At 42.4% G+C, this 20,006-nt stretch overlaps 1 protein-coding gene across 1 annotated transcript; it reads left to right on the forward strand.

Moving 5' to 3' along the window:
* Positions 1-159: 159 nt before the first annotated feature.
* JMJD4 (jumonji domain containing 4) lies at positions 160-16,542 on the forward strand. The gene is made up of 6 exons (XM_065433258.2): positions 160-637; positions 749-917; positions 1,724-1,855; positions 9,123-9,408; positions 11,915-12,058; positions 15,943-16,542. Exons 1-6 carry the CDS (start codon positions 361-363, stop codon positions 16,267-16,269), a joined length of 1,335 nt encoding a protein of 444 aa, XP_065289330.1. The 5' UTR covers positions 160-360; the 3' UTR covers positions 16,270-16,542.
* The last annotated feature ends 3,464 nt before the right edge of the window (positions 16,543-20,006 follow it).

Genomic DNA, 20,006 nt, shown 5'->3' on the forward strand with positions numbered 1-20,006 from the left:
ACCACCTATCGTTCGCTATTTTCTTATTGTACTTTCTAAGAAATAAAGCCGGGCAGATATTTATTACAAACACACTAAAAATATTTCGTTGCAAATCTATTAAAAGGCAACATGATTTGAGTTGCGAAAGTGCGGCGATGTCAATCACGCTTGTGTCATATGTGCTTGTGTTGTTTCCGACATTTCCGATCGCGGCATGGAGGTTTGCGTCTGCATCGAGCGGCATGGTGGAATGGTGTGGCGCGAAGTACTGAAAAATAGTTGACAGCGTATTTGTCGCCAGAATTATGACAAACCTCTAGTTACTCTAGCCACTCAGCAAACTGTGCAAGCCTGAGATGAGGTTGCTGGCCGGAGAACATGTACTCCGAATGCCTTAGTGATCGCATAGAGCGAGTGAAATCACAGTGTGCAAGTGTTTCGTGCTGTGCTACCTCTCGCAAATGTGACGAAGAAAACGTCTTTAAAATAGACTACCTTAGTCCAGACATTTCCTACCGCGAATTTTTTCTGCAATATGCGTTCTCGAATACGCCGTGCATCCTTTCGCCGCAACATACTAGCGATTGGAAGAGTCGTCATGAATGGGTTGACAGCTCCGGCCGTCCGAAGCTTGAGTTCCTCAAGTCTTCGTTCGGTGAGTCACGCGATCACGGATTCTCTTGTTCTGTTAAACTAAGTGAGTCATGCTTGCTGTGTCCTCTAAAATTTCTGAAATAAAGGATACATCTTATTTCTTGTTTAAAAGGATCAGCCACCGTACCCGTTTCTGACTGCAGCGTCAAGCAGTACGACTCCCCATCATGTTGTGAGATGACGTTTTCAGAGTATGTGGACTACTGGCAAAAGCTCATTGACTCTGGGCACGACTATTGTGCGAACCCGTGCCTGTACCTCAAAGACTGGCATTTCACCAGGTAAGGAGCATTGTCTGCCGGAGCATTATTTTGAAAATAAATAGCGCACGCGTGCGTCATAAATAGTATGTACCTACATCTCTACTAATGTAGACGCATCTGCCAACTGCTAGCATGGTATTATACGGGGATAATCCAACACTTGAATGTGAAAGACGAAATATTCACCTCTGAGGCCAGTTCTCGAGTCTCTCTCCTACCGTATGAAATGTCTCAGTTTCTATAGTGACTTACTCCTTTAAGATACATATAGTATCTCATTATATTAGTGAAACTATGTTAAGATATAACCCACTCATTTTTTTCTTGCTGGTTTGGTTTAGTTGCACATGTGGTATATAAGGTGCATTCTTAATCACCATGCAATTTCTTGTCGAATCTGCTGTGTGAAAGTCTGGTAAGTATAGCACCTGTACGTCATACTTCCCTGTAGTTTGGAGATCGTGCCATGTTTGCACCAGATGCACCATATCGAAGGACATAAACCGACTAACCTATTAAATCCTTTGATCAGATATAGGCGCCATCCTTCAGCCGGAAACTATGGCTTGCCTTTCAATTCTTTGTACTGCAGATGTACAGTGCATCATACTGGTGAAAGTGGAATACGAAGATAGTAGGTTTTTATGATGCATGCTTACTCAGCCGTAACTTTGACTGCCCTTTTTAAGCAATCTGGTGTGTTGTTGCATTGAAATGTGCTAGCAGACAAATACCTCATTACACTTTGATGACCTTTTGCATGGCATCCAAAGTATTTTTTTTTTTACTTAAGTTGTCATTCATCCTGTCATTCTTATTTCCAGGGATTTTCCCACCTATGGCCCTTATACTACACCAAAATATTTCAGTTCTGACTGGCTTAATGAGTATTGGGACTTAAGGACCGATGTAAAGGATGACTTTCGCTTTGTGTACATGGGACCCAAAGGATCATGGTAAGTTGCTTGTTAGGGTGAAGCTATCGTGTTTACTTATTTTATGATCAGCATGCGCCACATGAATATGTGGGGTGAAAGGAGAAAAAGAAACAATTGAATTTGCAGTAATTCACTGTCAAGACAATTTGATGACATAATGGACACAAATAATGTGACAGTTAATACAGTATCTATTAACTGTTTGTCTGTGTCTCAGTCTTTTAGATCTGTTTCAATTAAACCTCATGTGAGCCCTTCCTTGACTGTGAAGTGTGAGTGGTTATTATAGTTTTCCTAGAGCTGCACTTGAACTTGTTAGCTTGTTCATGATTTTCTGAGATCTAAAATATTAGGGTATATCTCTTGATTCTGCTGAGCATGAGAAAATAGGTTCAATTCTCTACTGTGGTGGCCACATATTGATTGCGGTGAAGTGCAAAAACACTCATGAGCATAAATTTAGATGCATTTAGTTGCCCAGGTAACAAAAGATTTCTCGCTCTCTCGTAATCGAGAGTAGATGTAAGCATGAAATGGCTACCGGCAAAGCAGATTGGTTGGAGCTGATACTAGCCGCAATCTTAAGCGGATGTAGTGCATGTTCGCAACAGCACACTCCACCGCACCACACCACACAATGCCATACTGCGCACTGGTACATGTGGATGCTGCCCAGCAAGAACAAGAAAACTGGCTGAAGGTGGCACGACAGGCAGCGAAAGATGCCAGGGACACAGAGCGCACTGCCTAGCTAAAAGAAAAGCATCTGAAGGAGGCGCCACGCAGCGTGATGCCATCTCTTGAGGCAACGCAAAACCTGCGCCGTGAAACTTGCTGACGACTGGTGTTCAAAAGAGCACAGGCAACCCTGTCTCAGCACAAAAAGATGACAACGAAGTGTATGGTGCCCTGTATCTGCCTTTTAAATTTCGCCTATTAGAAATGACAAATAAAACGTCAGCGAGTACGCTGACGCTGAAGTTACAGCTTGAGTGATATTATGAAAAAACATTAGGAAGAACTTGGAAGCAATATTTTTTGTAACTTGTATGGGCAGTAACTAGCGTATGTAATGTGGTCCTGTACAAAGCGTTGGGGGCCAGAGACAGCATTTTAAGTTTTGGCTGTTTGCCCGGATGATCTCATTTTGTTCTCGCAACAATGGCCGAATGTTCTTGTTTTGAGTGCCCGAATAAGGGCTCTAGCTTTTGGCTCAAGATCACTTGAAGGTCGCTGACGTGAGCTAAAAGCATTTCATGTTTAATCCACTATGGCATCCCTCATAGCCCCTGTGTTTCTGTGGGACGTTAAATTTACCCCATGAATCAATTCTATGATAAGTATTCATATTGGTTTGTGATACCGTGAAGGTGCTAAACAAAGGCTGTGATTACAGGCAAAAGAAAGGAGTCAATTTGCTCACGCTGATTAAAGTGGAGGGGTAATGTTTGTCGCAAACTTTTGCACACTCTTGGCAGAGACACTTATGCTTTACACACTCAGAGTATCCCATTGCAAATATGTCAGTGCAGTAGAACACCAGTGATGTTTTTAGGGGACTACGAAAGAAGAATGCATAATTCAGGAAAACTTGGAATCCAATAACATATGCAGCAGCACTAGAGATAAGGCAAGAAAAAGCACTAAACTAGAAAGGCAGCAGACTACAAAATAACCAGGTATATATAAAGCCCGCTATCACTGCCTGGTGGTTCGATTGAACGTAAAACACTTTTTTTTGGAGTGGTTGTAACCATCAATTACAATGGATGAGATTTATGATTTTCATCTGGTGCTTTGGTCAACTGTTCGATAATACCAGCTTCTTATTGAAAACTTGCAGCCTTTCTTCATCTCATGCACAGCTGTGTGCATCGAAGTAACCTTGCAAGGCCACGACAGCACCCGTATACATGGGTGTGAAGTGACCGCTTGGGCCTTTTTTGATGTCCTCTTTGATCTTGATGTTGTGAGCCATGCAGAGATTGGTAATGATGTCAAATAGGCTCAGCACTTCTTATTTTCTGATGCCATCAACACAGAACGCATATTTATGATGGGCGCCATAAGCCATAGCATCCTATACATGCCATATCCTCGAGCTTCTGCACCGCTTTGGCAGATTTGCTGGTGTTTTCAATGTTTCGGACATTCTCAGTATGTGTTTAGTAGTGACCTTCAGCAGTTCAGCATACGTTCTACCAAAGGGCCCCATTGTATTGGCGGGGTGCCATTGCTTTCTTTATTGCGATAGCAATTATAAGGATGCTCCAGGCAAACTTTATATATATATATATGCATGCTGTATTATTTAACCATGAAAGTTGCTCAGACGAGCTCTTATATTTTACACTGATAATTCTCAGAACTTTTTAGAATTGCAGTGTGGAAACAAAAGTCATAAAACATTCCATTCACAATGCATGCCTTTTATCTTAAGTCTCCTCAGACATTTAAAAAGTGAAAAACGATTTTCGTGCTCACACTTGTAAAGTGATGTAATTTCACTGGTGCTGCTCTTTGTGAACAGTGAAGTGACACTTGTGCGAAGCCAATACAAGCCCTACACAGCGTGCTAAAGCTTTTAAGGGTGTCTAAAATTCTGGTGCTCCCACGTATATCACATCTGCATATACGCCATGCGCAGCACCTATAGGGGTGCCACTGAAAGTCACACAGTGGTGGCCTTGGAACCTCAGTCGGGCCTTGTGCCGGAAATGTCTGCTTCCACTGCAGGCATGACTGAAGTGGTTGCGTGCGATTTGCCACTTGTGCGCGTCACAGATAGTTACTTCTGCGGTGTCAGTGTGTGCAAGAAAATCTCACTGTAAATAGTGGACATGTGTCCGACTTCACGGATGTCTGGGAGGACATTGCCTCCTTACACGCCAAGTCTTTGCCGCAGATGAGCATCAACAAGCTTGCCTACGAAGTGGAGCTCATCGCCAATATGCCGCTTTTATTATAACGATCCGGCCGCTAATGGCCTTATTTGTTGGCTCGTGAACCAACATTCTTTATGCACACACTTGCTTTGTTTACATACCGTGTATTTTTGTAGTAGGTTGAGGGAGCACCGTTGCACCTGTGAATGGTTTGTGCAGGTGCGGCCAAGTGAGAAGCCGGCGACTGCAAAGCTTGTAAACCAGCACGACCAGCTTGGGGCAACTAGCACATATATGACTCCGGCAATAATTAAGGGTTGATTGTTTTTATGCTTGCACTTTACCACCTTCTGCACAGCAGGGATTTCACATGTTCCATTGTTAAACAAGTAGAGCGTTTTGATGATTTTGCGAGAGCATGTGAAAGATATCAGAAGACGTCATAGCTGAAAATTTGCCTCCCTGGTCAGTCAAGAGCATATTGCTTTTACATTTTATGTTATTTTTTAGTGTCACCACCATTTTTACTAGTATCACTCTCGCACCCACATGAAGAATCAAACCGCATGTTGTATCGCCTGTTGTAGTGCCCCGAGTCTGAATAGCCAATGCGGCACTTTTTAATTAGTTAAAATAGTATGTTGACACAATATTAGTAGTTTGAAAGCAAGTACAAAGCATGGCATTAAATATTTCTTGTAAACTACGTGCTAAATTGAATAATTTTCAAAGCAGAGACAACTACAGTGAAGCAACATAAACATATATTGACCCATTTCATGCAAAAAAAGAAAAAGCGAACAAGCACTAGCTAGCACCACTAGAAAAAAAAAAAGAAATATGAAGGTTCCAGAATTGACCATAATTCATAACACACCTGGGGTAAAGTGAGAGAGAGAGAGAGGGGGCTCTTTATTAGAAAAACAGAGAATTTTACCGGCGCGTATATAACCGCTGGCATGCTACTCTTTATAGGATGGGGAAAGGGATTAAAAGATTCCAGAAAAGAGTGGGAGAAAAAGAGGATAAACATAAATCTGAAATGTCCGAGTGGACCTGATACTAATATTTACAGGTGACATGGCGGGTAAATTTAGGCTTTTGTATAGGAAGGGTGCAATTTTTAAAGCTTTCATATTAGACCAATTTCTGATAGGTATTTGAAGAGTAAATCCAAAACCCGTCGCTGGTTTGAAGGGCCGGGCATTGGACCTAAGAAGCTCGGTAACGTTAACAGTTCGTGGAAAATCATGTCCATTTGTTGCTCAAAAAATTGTCTTTCATCGCGGTACGCGGGGCATTCTAGTAATATGTGCTCAATTGTCTCTAAGTTGTGACAGTTATCACAGTATGGGTTAGTGGTAAGCCCTATGCAGTACAGATAATTGTTCGTAAAGTGAATATGCATTAGTTGCAGACATCAGGGATTCGAAGTTCAGGTGTTTCCCATTGCCACAAAGTCATATTAAGAGGCATTCAAAGTGAGGTTGAATCCCCTGTCAAAAGTATAGCTGAGACGAGTGTACACCGAACATTCTGTGCTGCTGGTCGACTTTTAATGCCATCGATAGGCAGAGCAACAGCAGATTCCATGCAACACATGTGTGATTGTGTGACGCTTTTATGAAGGCGCCGTCACCTGCTTTTTAACAGTTGGAGCCCTTTGTTCAAAGCATCTCTAAACACAATGAGCACTTCACAGCTGTGCTCTGCATTCTCCGGCTTAGCTTTTCACATCTTTTTGTTTTTTCAAAGAGGGGCATCGCATCTCATCAGTAACAGCCTAATGTTTATTGTATCTTCTGGACTGTAGATGAGGCGACCAAGTTTAAACGACCTGCCGGGGTTGATTAGTGGCTATGGTGTTGGGCTGCTGAGCACAAGGTTGTGGGATTGAATCGCGGCCACGGCGGCTGTATTTTGATGGGGACGAAATGCGAAAACACCTGTGTAGTTGGGTTTAGGTGCACATTAAAGAACCCCAGGTGGTCCGAATTTCCGGAGTCCCCCACTACGGCGTGCCTTCTAATCAAATCGTGGTTTTGGCGCATAAAACCCCATAATCTAATAATCTAATCCAAGTTTAAACGCAGAAGCGTTCACTAAAGATACAGCAACATCAAGCAAAAAAATAAAAACACAGTAATTGCCCTGGAACTGTAGTAAACAAAGCATGATTGTGTATCTTCTCCGTTGAACAGCCACGAACCATCACCACTGTTGCTCTTGCTCGTGAAGTAACACTGGAAACTAACTGTGTGCCTGGCGAGTTGAGGGTGGTACATATCTGTCACAGCGTCTTTGTAGCATTCTGTTACGAGGAAAAAACAACCCGCTGTGGTTGCTCAGTGGCTATGGTGTTAGGCTGCTGAGCACGAGGTCGCGGGATCGAATCCTGGCCACGGCGGCTGCATTTCGATGGGGGCGAAATGCGAAAACACCCGTGTACTTAGATTTAGGTGCACGTTAAAGAACCCCAGGTGGTCGAAATTTCCGGAGCCCTCCACTACGGCGTGCCTCATAATCAGAAAGTGGTTTTCGCACGTAAAACCCCATAATTAAAAAAAAATTATTACGAGGAAAAGACTAGGGAATGAGAGCCGATGCCGAAGGCGGGGTAACACAGCGTCTCAAAGCGTTAGCTGCCAGGAGGCAAGAATGGTACAAACTGACATGCTTCCGCTCGTGATGCAAGGAAGAGAGTCATTAAATTCTAGCGGCCGAATGGAAGCTAGAGTGCACACATGTGGTCTACCTCGTGCTATGTGAGACATGGCATATATGTGCCAGTCCTGTCAAAGAAGTGCAATATAGTCAAGCGTCTTTGTACAAGTTAAAGCACCCAACTACGGAGTAGTTGTTTCAAGAAATCACTTAAGGCCCACAGAAGTGTTAAATCACGATCAAGAATGCAAACATGACAGCAAGCGCATAGGTGCTGGCGAGAACAGTGCTGCCCAAGCCCACTTACGCTTTGCAGTCTTGGCAACAAATGGCATTGTCAGCGCTTTGCACAGGGAATATAGTCGCATCCATGTCTACCTATAAAACTGTTCAAGGAGTTCAAGTGCAACGCTAAACATTGCTATTGTGGTCAGTGCTTTGCCCTTTGGGGTGAAACGGACAAATTTATTTTTGGGGGTAAGAATCAGGCATGAAAATATAACCAGTGGTGAAACTAATACACATGACCCTAGGGCTACTAAGTGGAGCCAGCATTTTATAGTGTAACAGCGGGGAAAACATTCCACTGTGGAATTCTAGTGCACATGCAGTGATCATAACTTGCTCTGCACTCATGTTTCTTTGTGCATGTGAATTCTAATTTAAAGAAAGCCTAAGAAGAATTATTAAAGTGACGCTTTCTTTGCCTCTTTCCAGGGGTTTGGCCTAGGTCATCGTTTCTTTGCTGGATATATGTGTGTATAGTGTGTCTATAGTGTGTGTATATGTGTGCGCATATATATATATATATATATATATATATATATATATATACACGCGCGCACGCGTGTATGTGCGTGCGTGTGCACGCGCACTCACACACACACACACACACACACACACACACACACACACACACACACAATTTGGCCCACTGGGCATGTGCTACTGGACAAGTGCCAGTTCTTGGCAAATTTCCTAGAATGGATGTGCCACTGCGACATAAGGGTTATAGAACCAATGCCTTAAATGTACTTAAATATGTGTCCTACTTCTCTGTGTATACCCCTCTCTCATCAACATTGTTCCTTCCAAAAGCATCATACTCACCTTCATCTTCGTGACACAGACAGATAGAGGTGATGAGGCTATGCTCGTATCATCTGCTGTGGCTACCTCGCTAATTCAAACAAACTTCGTATCATTTAGATTACAACACTGCGTTGAATCTGCATTATTTTTTAAAATGTTTTTGCTAGAGACAAGAAGTGCTCGTACTTCCAGTGATTAAGGTTGTAGCGGCAGCGAACAGTCTGGTCAGAGTAGTTTCTAAATGTAAAAGCAAGTGACTGCCATACTTCTTTGTGTCATTATCCTGACACCGAATCTGTAAATGATGATTCATAAGTCCTGCATAAGTCCTGTGTATTGCATACACAATATTGTGATACATACAATCTTGTACATTTCTAGCTCTCATGTAGCCAAACACGTCATTGGTGTGTCACAAATCTTCAGTCTTCAGTGTTCCTGAACCACATTTTTTAAACTGCAATATTACATGGAGGGCAGGAACCAATGACTTCAATCTTGAGCACTTTGCCATCGTGTTGAAAGGGTAATTATTGCGGCCATAGCTTGCTGGTACTGTTCCGATTCATTCTACCTTGACTTGCTGTACCAGTTTCTGCTGGTTTGGTCTGGGTTGTTACATTATTTAATTTTTTTTATGCCAGGACGCCACTGCATACGGACGTGTTCAAGTCATTCAGTTGGTCTGCCAACATCTGTGGGAGAAAGCTTTGGTACCTATTCCCACCACGTGAAGGTCAAGTCAACAAGGGAAAGAAGCACAAGCTGCCATGCAATGTCAATACTCTGCTGGAGGAAAGCCTCAAGGATGCCTCTGAGGCACCAAACCTTCTGAAACAGGGAAAAGATGCACCATACTTGAAAATCGTTCAAAGCCCTGGAGAGATTATATTTGTCCCGAGTAATTGGTACCATCAAGTTCACAACCTGGTAAGGCACCCCTGCTTCCTTGACTAGAGCATTTATCGTGTTTAGGATGTAATTAATTGGAGTTATTACATGCGGTACCCTTTGCAGCTTTTTTTGTGCTATCTAGACTTACAGTATGCTTGCGAGTTCTTGACTTGGTTGTTACTTTGTTGGACTGAGATGTGTTGGTTTCCTACGTCACAATTGCTCAATACATTTACTAGAATAACTAAAGTACCACCATTCATTGCTCGTTTCTGACACGTTCACGCTTCATTGATGGGTGCAATCATGTCACAGAGAGTGCCATGTTGAATGTCTGTATGTGCTTTGTACTCACTGATCCATGGACAGGTCAGCCCAGTGTAGTAGTTTCAAGGTGTACTGTGTCCCTCTGGAGTGTGTTAAAGTGGAATAATGAGTGGGTAAAAGGGTGCTCTGTGTTCTGGGAAGCGACAACAGAGGAGCAGGCTTATCTCATGTTGAATACATTAAAGTGCAGTGTAGAGAAAAGGATGGCACCTTTTCTACACTGTAATGGTTTCACGTAAGCTGTAATTCCAGATATCAGATTTGTCTGCTTTAGATGCTCTGACAGCTGCAGTTTACAGAACCACGATATCTGGTTTTGGTGCAGAATTACAGATTTGTAAACTTTGGGCTTCAATATTTCTTTATCTTAGCAATTCTCTGCAAATCTTGTGAGAAACTGTCTTAAACTAAAATTTCACTTCCTACAGTTGCTAGAATCTAGCTTTATCTCTCAAATGCAACAAATTTCATTCAAATCGGTCCACTGGTTGTCTCATAGAACCATTTCTGCATTTTGCATGTATTTAAACATGGAAATCACAGTTAGCCCTGAGCTAAAGCTTCATTTGAGCCCAACACCTAGTCAGAATCGAAAAAGGGAGTGGCTTTTTCATGACTATACTTGGAACCTATAAACATTGATCCCTGCAGAGAAGGGTAGAAAATGTTGAATTTTTAGGTTGTCATCATAGCACTGTCACTTATTAAGTTGAGCCAATGTGCAGCAGTGAGGGAACTTGGGAATTCTACAGAAATTGCATTTCTCTGCCCGTATAAATGCTGCAGGCAGCATTTATGAGTGCTTTCTGCTTGTGATGCTTAGTGGAGTTCATGGGAAGTGTTCATCCACAGTGGTGTTCGTGGTTGTCTGAATGCATTTACAGAGAAGTACTGGGAATGTCCAGAGCAACTGTCAACAGTGTATGAAGGGGATGATAGGATCACAGTAGACTGAGATGTTCAGGAAGCTGCAACTGCGGTGCTTTACATACCGAGTGTAAGGCAGAGGTTACGTATGCGTAATGCAGAGGTTGTGGGTTTGGCTGCCCCTGGCAGCAAGCTGTTTTTTCATGTGCTTTCATTTCCCTTTATCTTATCTTTTCAACACTTCAATTAAAGACTACAAATACCTTCACCTGGGCTTTCCTTGGGTTCATTTTCTGTTGGCTTCGTGTGGTTGCAACTAAAAAATTATTCTCGTGCACACAACTCAAACGGCTAAGGAAAAAACATTTTACTGTATTTTACAATGAACACATTCCCTTCCATCCCAGTCTGCTTTTAGGAGTTAACCCACTAGTAGAAACTTCATCTGTTTTTAGTTTTTTGAAAGACGCAGCGATCCTAAACGCAATATAATATATCACAGAACTGCTAATTCTAAAATTTATTACCCGTTTTTTACACGCATCTTATGATGCACCTCACCCATTTTCTCAGTCCTGAGAAGAAGGCTGAGGTCTTGAATTGGTTTGTTGGGCTCCTCAGAGTCCTTGTCTGGACAAGGACCTCGATAAGGATACCCAATTTTTGAAATAAGTTATACCATGTGTTTGGCGCATGATAGCCTAAGTTTCTTATGCGCCATAAAACCCAATACAATACAATACAATACAATGCAACTAAAAAATATCGAGCCTCTTCGTTCCCCCTTTTTCTTGTTCACGGCACAGCGAGTGCTTCAACACCAGCAGCTTTGATGCCTTCACATAGTATATGAGGCTTTGTTGGTCAGCTGTGTGCACCTAAAGTTCATGTACTAGGTGACACCATCGATCAAAAGGATGTTCCACACCTGCCGCTGCATGGCTATAAGTGGCACTGGCTAACATTCCCCATCGTTAGATCTTGCGCACATACATAAATACCTAAGGATGTGGACATAGGAACAGCCGTTGCCATAGCACAACTGGTCATGCAATGCAAGCGTAATGCAGAGGTTGTGGGTTTGGCTCCCACTGGTGGCAAGTTGTTTTCTCATCCACTTTTATTTGCCATTAGCTGGTCATTTCAGCACATACATTAAAAACTACAAGTAACCTCCTCTATGCTTCCCTTGGCTTCATTATTTGTTGTCTTCTAAGCTTTATGTCTTAGTCGACTGATATATGCCTTCATAGGTTGAGTGCCATTAGTGTGATGTTTCTTTTGGGGGGCAATGTACGATACTGTCGAAATGTAGTTTGGATGAGCTCCTCCTTTCTAATCTTTTCAGGATGACACAATCTCAATCAACCATAACTTTCTTAATGCTTGCAATGTTAAGACAGTAATGATCAATCTGATGGCTGCATTAATTGATGTTCAAGAGGAAATAGCGGCTTTTCAAGACACTGATGGATTTCAGGAGCATTGTCAGGTAAGCCATGATCTCATAGCATTCGAGCCCTGATTTTATGGATACCAAATTTTTCCACACCTTTTGGAATTTCTTGCTGATATTCGCGAGGCTCAACACACAAAAGGAACGGTTCAAATTTCGTTGTGTGAAACAGATATAAATTCAAAACCGTCATGCAAGTCGCACAAATATGAGGCATCATATTTTGTCGTACTCTTCGTACTGCTCTTAACTTGACGATCCTACATTGGCTTTGTGAGCCCTGCAAACAAGCACAAGCAAAGATAGTGCATTTCCTAGAAGCAATTCTGTGCATCGCATAGACACATTGCTAAATCCACTGCTGCTATTCAGTCATTTTTCAAACCATACCTGGGAGTTCTGCAACAACGCTTTTTATTGCCTGCAATATCCGCTGGGAAAAAAACTGCATAGCTCATGCTGCCACATGGAAGACATTGAAGCGAGGTCACGCATGCCAGGGCCTCTGAGTTTGGCCTCCTACATCTCAAAAGCCAAGTCACACACAATCCTTCCCTGCTGTCTCCCTCATGAAGATGCACACTGTGCATTTTACCCAGCTGGTGTGGAAAGAAATGAAAAAAAAAAAAACATGCCATGCAGCTCTATCTTGTTTGCCAAGTGCTGTCTAAAAATTTCAGAAGACTGAATTTGACTGGAAGTAGCCATTTAATTTGTGAAAAGTATGCTTCCCATCATACGGTATCTCTGCAGGGTGAACAAAATTATTTTTGCTTTCTTTTGCATTGATAGCAGATAAATTTAATTATTGCAACCACCAAAGTTTCGATAAGATGAGGTGGGTAGACTAGGTCATCAAATGTGGTAAAATGCCTTAATACAAAAGCAACATTTGTCCCACACGATTGCTCTTTTACTGACATCTATGTGAGCAGCTCGCTTGTGATGGTTTGGCAGTGGTCCTTGATTTATGTTTTTTAATTTACATTCCCAGTAATTTATAACGAACCGATGGGAATCTTCTGCATGGACAGTGGCCAGATGTTCCTGTATTTCTACTGTCCAAAGTTGCTGGCCTAGCAACTTTTTCTTCATTTCATTACATTGCCATCACATTTGTGATTAATTTTACTTTTGGCGAGAAATGCCAAACTGGGCACTCACATGTTTTCACACTGACTAGTGGTGCCTATTTAGACCAGCTTGTTTTCCAATACAGTAGTTGTTCAGTGTCATGGAGCAATGCATGCCTTACCGCCCATTCTTCTTATTTTGCAACAAGTCTAAATGTGCCCCCATTTTAGGATAAAGGGAACTGAAAGCTTCTGTTCCAAGAATGTTATCTTTCTTGTGATGGTGTGTTGAGTTTACAGGCTCTGGTAGCTAGTACAACTCTTGCGCTCCAGTGTGCTTTGTTGTTTTATTGTCATGGCCTCGAGACAGTTCAGGTGCCCATTAGAACATGAGCCAGTTTCGATGCCTGCGGCCTTTCATTTTCTTCCCCCTCTTGTTCTTCTAAATACAATAAACCACTACTACTCGTAGAGCTACGTCAGACTCCGTATTATAGGTGTAAGAACCCTAAATACAGCAGTGAGTAAAGTATGTATTCTGCTTGAATATCCACGTTGCAGAAGAGGAAGCAGTTGCATCTCGTTCTTTGTATCTTGTTCTTTAGAATGGCTGTCGAACAGATTGCATAGTTTCTTCTTTATACTCTCTAGAAGTCTGTTTTGTTGGAACTGTAGATAATACTTAATTTATATACACCCCTTTGTGAAAAAGCAAAGACCAGCTAGCTCCTGCCTGGTATGGCTGGCAGGCCTTTACTTTTTTATGATAGGCTATGCATGTTGTCCAGATTCTTAGACTGTTTCTGCACATCTGAAACAATGTGATTATGGTCTAATGACCTTAAAACAGATGTTTTGGCAGTGAAGTGGCAAGTGATGAAGAGGAAACTATGGCTTGGCCAGTTTTATATATGTATTGTGAGTGCTACTATGACGAATCTTACAATGAATTTGTCTATTTAGAGAAGTAACCTATGCGTTTCCAATGAAAACATTTACATATTTGCTTAATCATAAGCTCATGTTGGCAACAAGCATACTTTGTAGAGCAGTGTGCATGATTTCTGCTGCAGTGACCCACTGCAGGCTTGAGCACACTACAGGCCCGTCTGGTTCACTCTTGACCTACTGCACTGCTTGTAAAAATTCACAGTGCATTCTTGTACATCGGCTCTTGATGGTGTTATAAAAGCATGACGGATGGTGGCGTGGTGCTACTGTGGGGCAGGGAACCTCTACACCTGCTGGCAAGTTGGTGTGGACAGTGTCTTGCAGATGATATTCGGCGAGGCGGTATCTGTCGATACAACAGGCGTTTGCGGAGATGGTGTGAAAGCTTCTTAACCCTTTAATTGTGGAGTTCTTTTTACAACTGCTCTCAGCTTCTGCCAGGTTTTTTATTTCGTGTATTGGTTCAGCAGATGTTTCGTGCTACATACAAGTTGATTCTTTGTCACCCTTTCTCCAAATTCAACATTCATAAACAGTTAATAAATTCCTTCGTCTGTCAATAAGCAGACTGACCTGCCGCACTGTCTTGCCATGGGTGCCCTGCCAACCCTCAGCCCCTGGCGTTTCTTTTTTCTTTTTTTTTTGCGAGGTTGTTCAGTGGACATATAATTCTACATGGCAGCTGATTCTTGTTGCTTTCTTCAAATCAGAATTCATCAACAGTTCACAAATTTGTTCGTCTGTCAATATGTGGGCAAACCTATTGTGCTACTTATTCTATGCATGTGAACATGTACCGCGTTACAGTAAGGAATCTGAATCTGAACGTGCCGCACCAGCTTGTCATGGCTGTTTTGCCGTGATAGAGTGACTGAACATTGAGGCATGTGTTCCACTGCTTGTGTTCCACTGCATATGTTCCACTTCTACTGCTTTGAGAGAAGCAGGGAGTGCACAGAAGACACAAAATGAGTATGCATAATCAGGAGTAGCAGGGGTTCTCTGGGTTGCCAAGTTAGCTTGGGTGGGGCAGTGTAAGGGCAACGTAACTCTCCAGCCATGTTTCTACACAGCTGTAGTAGCCTACAGCATTTTGAACTTTTTGATGGGCACTACACTGTGATTTGCTTTCCAGCTCTAGTTTGCCTTCGTTATTCATGCTGTCAGGCGAGTTACCATACATGGCATAATGCCAATGTCATGACAATATATTTTGAGGATAGGCTGAAAACACAGACTGTAAGCTTAAGCTGCACTGGAAGAGCGGCACACATCTAACCATTGAAGGATTTTATCAAGCAGATGATGTGACCTGCATTTCAGTGCTCAGTTGGAAAGCATTGGTAATGTGCTGCACAAGCACCCTGAGCACTGCGTGTGCAATACCTGAATTTCTCTAGGCACCGCTACGGTGAGCCATACATGAATCAATCTAACCTTAAATGCCTTGTATTCGTGGTTATGTCGGATCACTTGTAGAACTTTGTTTATGCTGAACAAAAGTATTATTCTTGAGTCCTTGCATGATTTATACTGTAGCATAGCATATGCCACCTCAAAGGAAAAATGATTTGAAGTTTGCCAGACAGACAAAGAGAAGGCTCTTGTTTTGCTATGACTGATTGGGATTAATTTCCAACACATGTCAGCAGAGCCTTTAGCAGATGTTTAGATAGAATATTGCTGTGACTACCTCTGAGTAGCTGCTGTAGTCTGATGGCACTACCCTCTTGTTGGCATTTCTGTGAAGCTTCTGTTTTCTATAGCAAAGCAGCCCATAAAGTGAAATGTATAGATGGTCCTGTGGCATTTCAAGATGAAGGTAGCTGAGTGTGTTGCCATTTCTTCATACTTTGTTTTTACAGACCTGTAAACAAGCTTTATTTTTACTTGCAGGCTATGCTGAGAGCTCACTTTGGCATGAATGTGGCAGACTTTTGTGCGATGCTTGAAGCAATCTTGAGACGGAGAATGAAAATGTTTAAAATGCCTCCAGCACAACGAGGAGTTGCTTACCTGACCAAGGAAGCACTTACATATGACGTGATGGCTGCCTTGTTCTGCCACAAGGAAATACTGGAGTGGCCTGCTCCCATATTGGAAACAGCACATATCAATAAAGAACTTACGTGTCACATTAGGAAGGACCTAGAAGAGCTGGGCGAGCTAGACAAAAACTTAGAACATTCGCTGGACATTGTGCAACCGACCCTGGTGATGTAGAGCCAAGAATTCTCAGTGCTGCAATATGTCTGAGTAGATGCAATGTAGCATGTAAATATATATTTGTATTACTACACAGTGAGAGCCCTTGTCTTCCGTAAGAAAGGTTTGACAAGAGCCATGTTTTACCGAGAACTATTCACACTGTGTGTAAATGTGCTCATATATTTAATGTAGTTCTAGCAGACTTTTAATTGTGTAATTGGGAAGGAAATGTGTGACTAGTCCTCCACAATATGAGTTTTATGAGAATAAAGCTTTTCTTTTCGTGCACTTTTGCTCTCACTAGCAAAGGGGGTGAGAACAACAGCATATTGCAAATTGTTTTTTGATGCAGCTTTCTTTCTAGTTTAAGCTGGTGCTTCAAAGTGTATGGATGCCATATGTGTTTACATTTGCTCATGATAGCAGAATTACCTCATGTTGAATGTCTTTTGCCTTGCTGTTCCTATGCCACACAAGGACCAGTGAGTGGTGAGCAAAAAGAGGCATCTTTTGACACAGGCGTCTGAGCTCTTCCATGGTAAATCGGAAGACATCAGTACTCAGGTGGTCTCCATCTCAGTGACTGACTGAGCACAGTGCTGCTTCGTTTCGGTTATATGCTGAAAACGGGCCTGTTCATCATGACATGGCCTGGTCACCTGTCAAGTGAGTAGTCAGTTGGGCAAGGGAGCTTTATTTTTATACATTCCTTAGTGCTCTTTGTCAGGTAATTGGGATGAAGAAGCATTTATCTCCATACAGAGCAGCCATTGTATAGTATTCTGTGAAGACTGGTAGTAGGTCTTATTTACTCCATGTGCAGTCCTGCTTCAGGGCGTAATGCAGGCGCCTGCAGTTCTTGCCTTAGGTAGCCTTGTAGTCAAGTGCTTGCCTTGGCTGCAATAGGTTCTTTGTTCAAAACCCACCACTGCTGATGCCACGTTCGTAAAAACAGGCATTGTCAATCCCATACTTGGCACTCGGGTTTCTTGAGAGCCAAGGGAAGAAGTCTGCTCCACTCAATTTCCCGTTAGCTACAAGCATATGAGTAAAGTAGTCATTGAAGCCAGAGAAAGCATAGGGGAAATTAATTGTAATGTTTAGGTGAAGTGTGTAAATAATAAGGAAAAGGGAAATGAAAGTGGACTAAATGTCAATTTACTGTAGGTGGAATTTGAACCCAGATCTTCCGCATTGTGTGTGCAGTGCTTCACCAATTAAGCTACCATGGCTGCCATTCTCTCGTCTGCTTTCTTGGCTATTTGTGGATGTGTATGAGATTAGCCCTAGGAATGTTAGCCAGTGCTGCTCATAGTAGAAGTGGAGCATTCTTTAACTGCAGTTGTCACATATATTATGCGACTTTCGAAACAGACAACTGGCCAATTAACCCTTTAACTCCCACATTAATTCCAGAAAGACATACAAAATTTCCCAAATTTCTTATGTAGTCATGATTTTTTTCGTCATTGTGAGTCTGAAAAAGTATTGTAATGTTTAGGTGAAGTGTGTAAATAATAAGGAAAAGGGAAATGTAATGATTGGTTTCTGGATAGAATTAAAAACAAAAAATGTGGCTCTTGAAGGCAGCTTTCCAGTAATGTGAACCATAACTTGTCTTTGGAGGTGGGAGCAGTGCAATATTGGGCTAAACGAGTGTGACTCATCATTGGCAATATTGGTACAACCTCGCATGACGAGTACAGCTCAGTATTAGGGTTAAAGGTCTTAGCCCATCTACTCTACCTCATGGCATCAAAGCTGCCAAAGTTGCAACCCTTGTTATGCAATGACCGAAGAGAATAAGAGGATCTGTGGGACTCGATTTTTCGTCACTTGTTGAAACTCTGTGAGCACACATAAGCCTCCCCCAAAAACGTACACACATGAGCTTGCACATATGCGCAAAAGTTTGCAAACCTTTATGAGCTAAAAGACACGTGCATGAATTCCAAGAAAATATAATGTGAATTTTTTTCGCACACTGTTTGGGCAGGTGCACAAGGTAAGGAGGCCAGAAAGTTGGGCTAGTTCTCATGGTACAAGCATTATGTAATACAGTAACATAAACAACAAAGTAAAAACACAAAGAAAAAATATGAATGACAGCACTGTGCTAACAACTGAAGTATGCTGGGTTCTTTCCTGTTGTATACTTAGCGGCTTGTTTCTTTAACTATGGTTGCCAGTGTAGAACTGATGTGTTTGCACAGCCATTAAGCCAAACATCTTGGTTCCAGTATCCCAATTAGAATTTTTTTTTATGTTTGCATACTTTTTCATTATTTCCACACATAAAAGACCCCAAATAAAGTAACATTGTGTGTCTGCGCCTTTTATGTGATCAACTGTGGCAAATTTGCTGGAACCGCTTGTTAAAATTGACCTTCTGCTGATACTATGACTGCATGTTTGCCTTGTTATAACTCCACACTTGATGATTGCATCTCCTGGCGTCCTGCGTTAAATTTGTACGATGCAAATCGCAGTGTCTCCTTAAGTATGTGGCCGCCGTGACTGCTAGACATGTCGGGTGTGACCGAACAATGGCTCTACAGGTATACCAGTCATCTATACTCTCCGACATGATGTATGTGCTACCAGTCTTGAATGTGCCACTTAGTTTGATGGCTCAACCGGAATGAGATAATCCTGTTGCCGCTGACTAATGCTTGGATCACCTCGTAAGGCGCAATCTGTTGCATTACTCACTAATGTGCATCAGTTACCCTTGAGGCTGCAAGCATAACGGGGAGCTCTATATCGTATTGAGCGTCTGCATTGCTCATCGAATGATCAATCACTTCTTGATCGTCTGATTCACTGCCCATTATCTCACGTGGGAAAAATGGCAGCATTCTGCCATGGCAGCACAGTGACGGCCAAGCTGCCTCAGCACTTTTTTTTTGCCCTTCGACTCAAGTACAACATATATTTCCTACACCCCATCCAGCCTCGTCAACAACTGCGGAGCTAGCAGTGATTAATGTTATGCTGAAATTTGTGCAAGAGGAGTTAACTTCATCGACGATCGCTATCTTTACTGACTGCTGCACTGCCTATAGCAGATTACTACGCAATCATATTGATTGTCCACTTGTGCATAGCATTACTTACTCTACCAACAAAATTGCATCCCGTGGGGTACCTCGTTGCTCGGTGGATACCTTTGCACATAAGGATCGCTGGAAATGAAGAGGCTGATTGGCTGGCTTCAACTTGTGCTCATAACGACTGTATCTGCCCTGAAATTTTGTGCAAGCTTGATGATGCTCGTCTGCTGATTCGTCGCCACCAACTCAAGCAGCATCCAGACCAGCATGTCGCAAATGGTATGTTCCTATCCCGTGTTCACAGTCGAGGATTGCCTTGTCACGCTAGAGCACAACTGCTCAAGCTGTTTGAACATGTGCAAACGTTTATCCCTGCAAGGACCTGTGGCCAGTCCATCGTGTGCGTCTTGCTGTACGGACACATGGAATATCAGCACCTGATGTTGGAGAGTCCGCCTTTCATTGTGCAGCACACATAGGTAGTGAGGGACTATCATGTACTTGGCCTGTGCTGTATGACACTCAACGAATGTTTGTACCCCAGTGGTTGTGCATCTCGACGCGATCAAGCTCATTGCGCTCTTCTTACTTTTCTGGAAGTAACTCATTTAGGTTCACATTTGTTGCATATTTCTTAATCTTTCTTTCCTTTTTCGTCCACTTCTACCATTTCTATGTTTGTGTCTTCTCCTTTCTGAA

This window comes from Dermacentor albipictus, chromosome 3 (genome assembly GCF_038994185.2).
Source record: "Dermacentor albipictus isolate Rhodes 1998 colony chromosome 3, USDA_Dalb.pri_finalv2, whole genome shotgun sequence".
Classification (NCBI taxonomy): Eukaryota; Metazoa; Arthropoda; class Arachnida; order Ixodida; family Ixodidae; genus Dermacentor; species Dermacentor albipictus.

Excerpts from the sequence above, each read along its gene's own strand:
- JMJD4 (XM_065433258.2), top strand. The coding sequence starts at position 361 with ATGTACTCCGAATGCCTTAGTGATCGCATAGAGCGAGTGAAATCACAG. Across the intron at positions 1,856-9,122 it reads ATGGGACCCAAAGGATCATG|GACGCCACTGCATACGGACG; the intron begins GTAAGTTGCTTG and ends TTTTTATGCCAG. Across the intron at positions 12,059-15,942 it reads GATTTCAGGAGCATTGTCAG|GCTATGCTGAGAGCTCACTT; the intron begins GTAAGCCATGAT and ends TTTTACTTGCAG.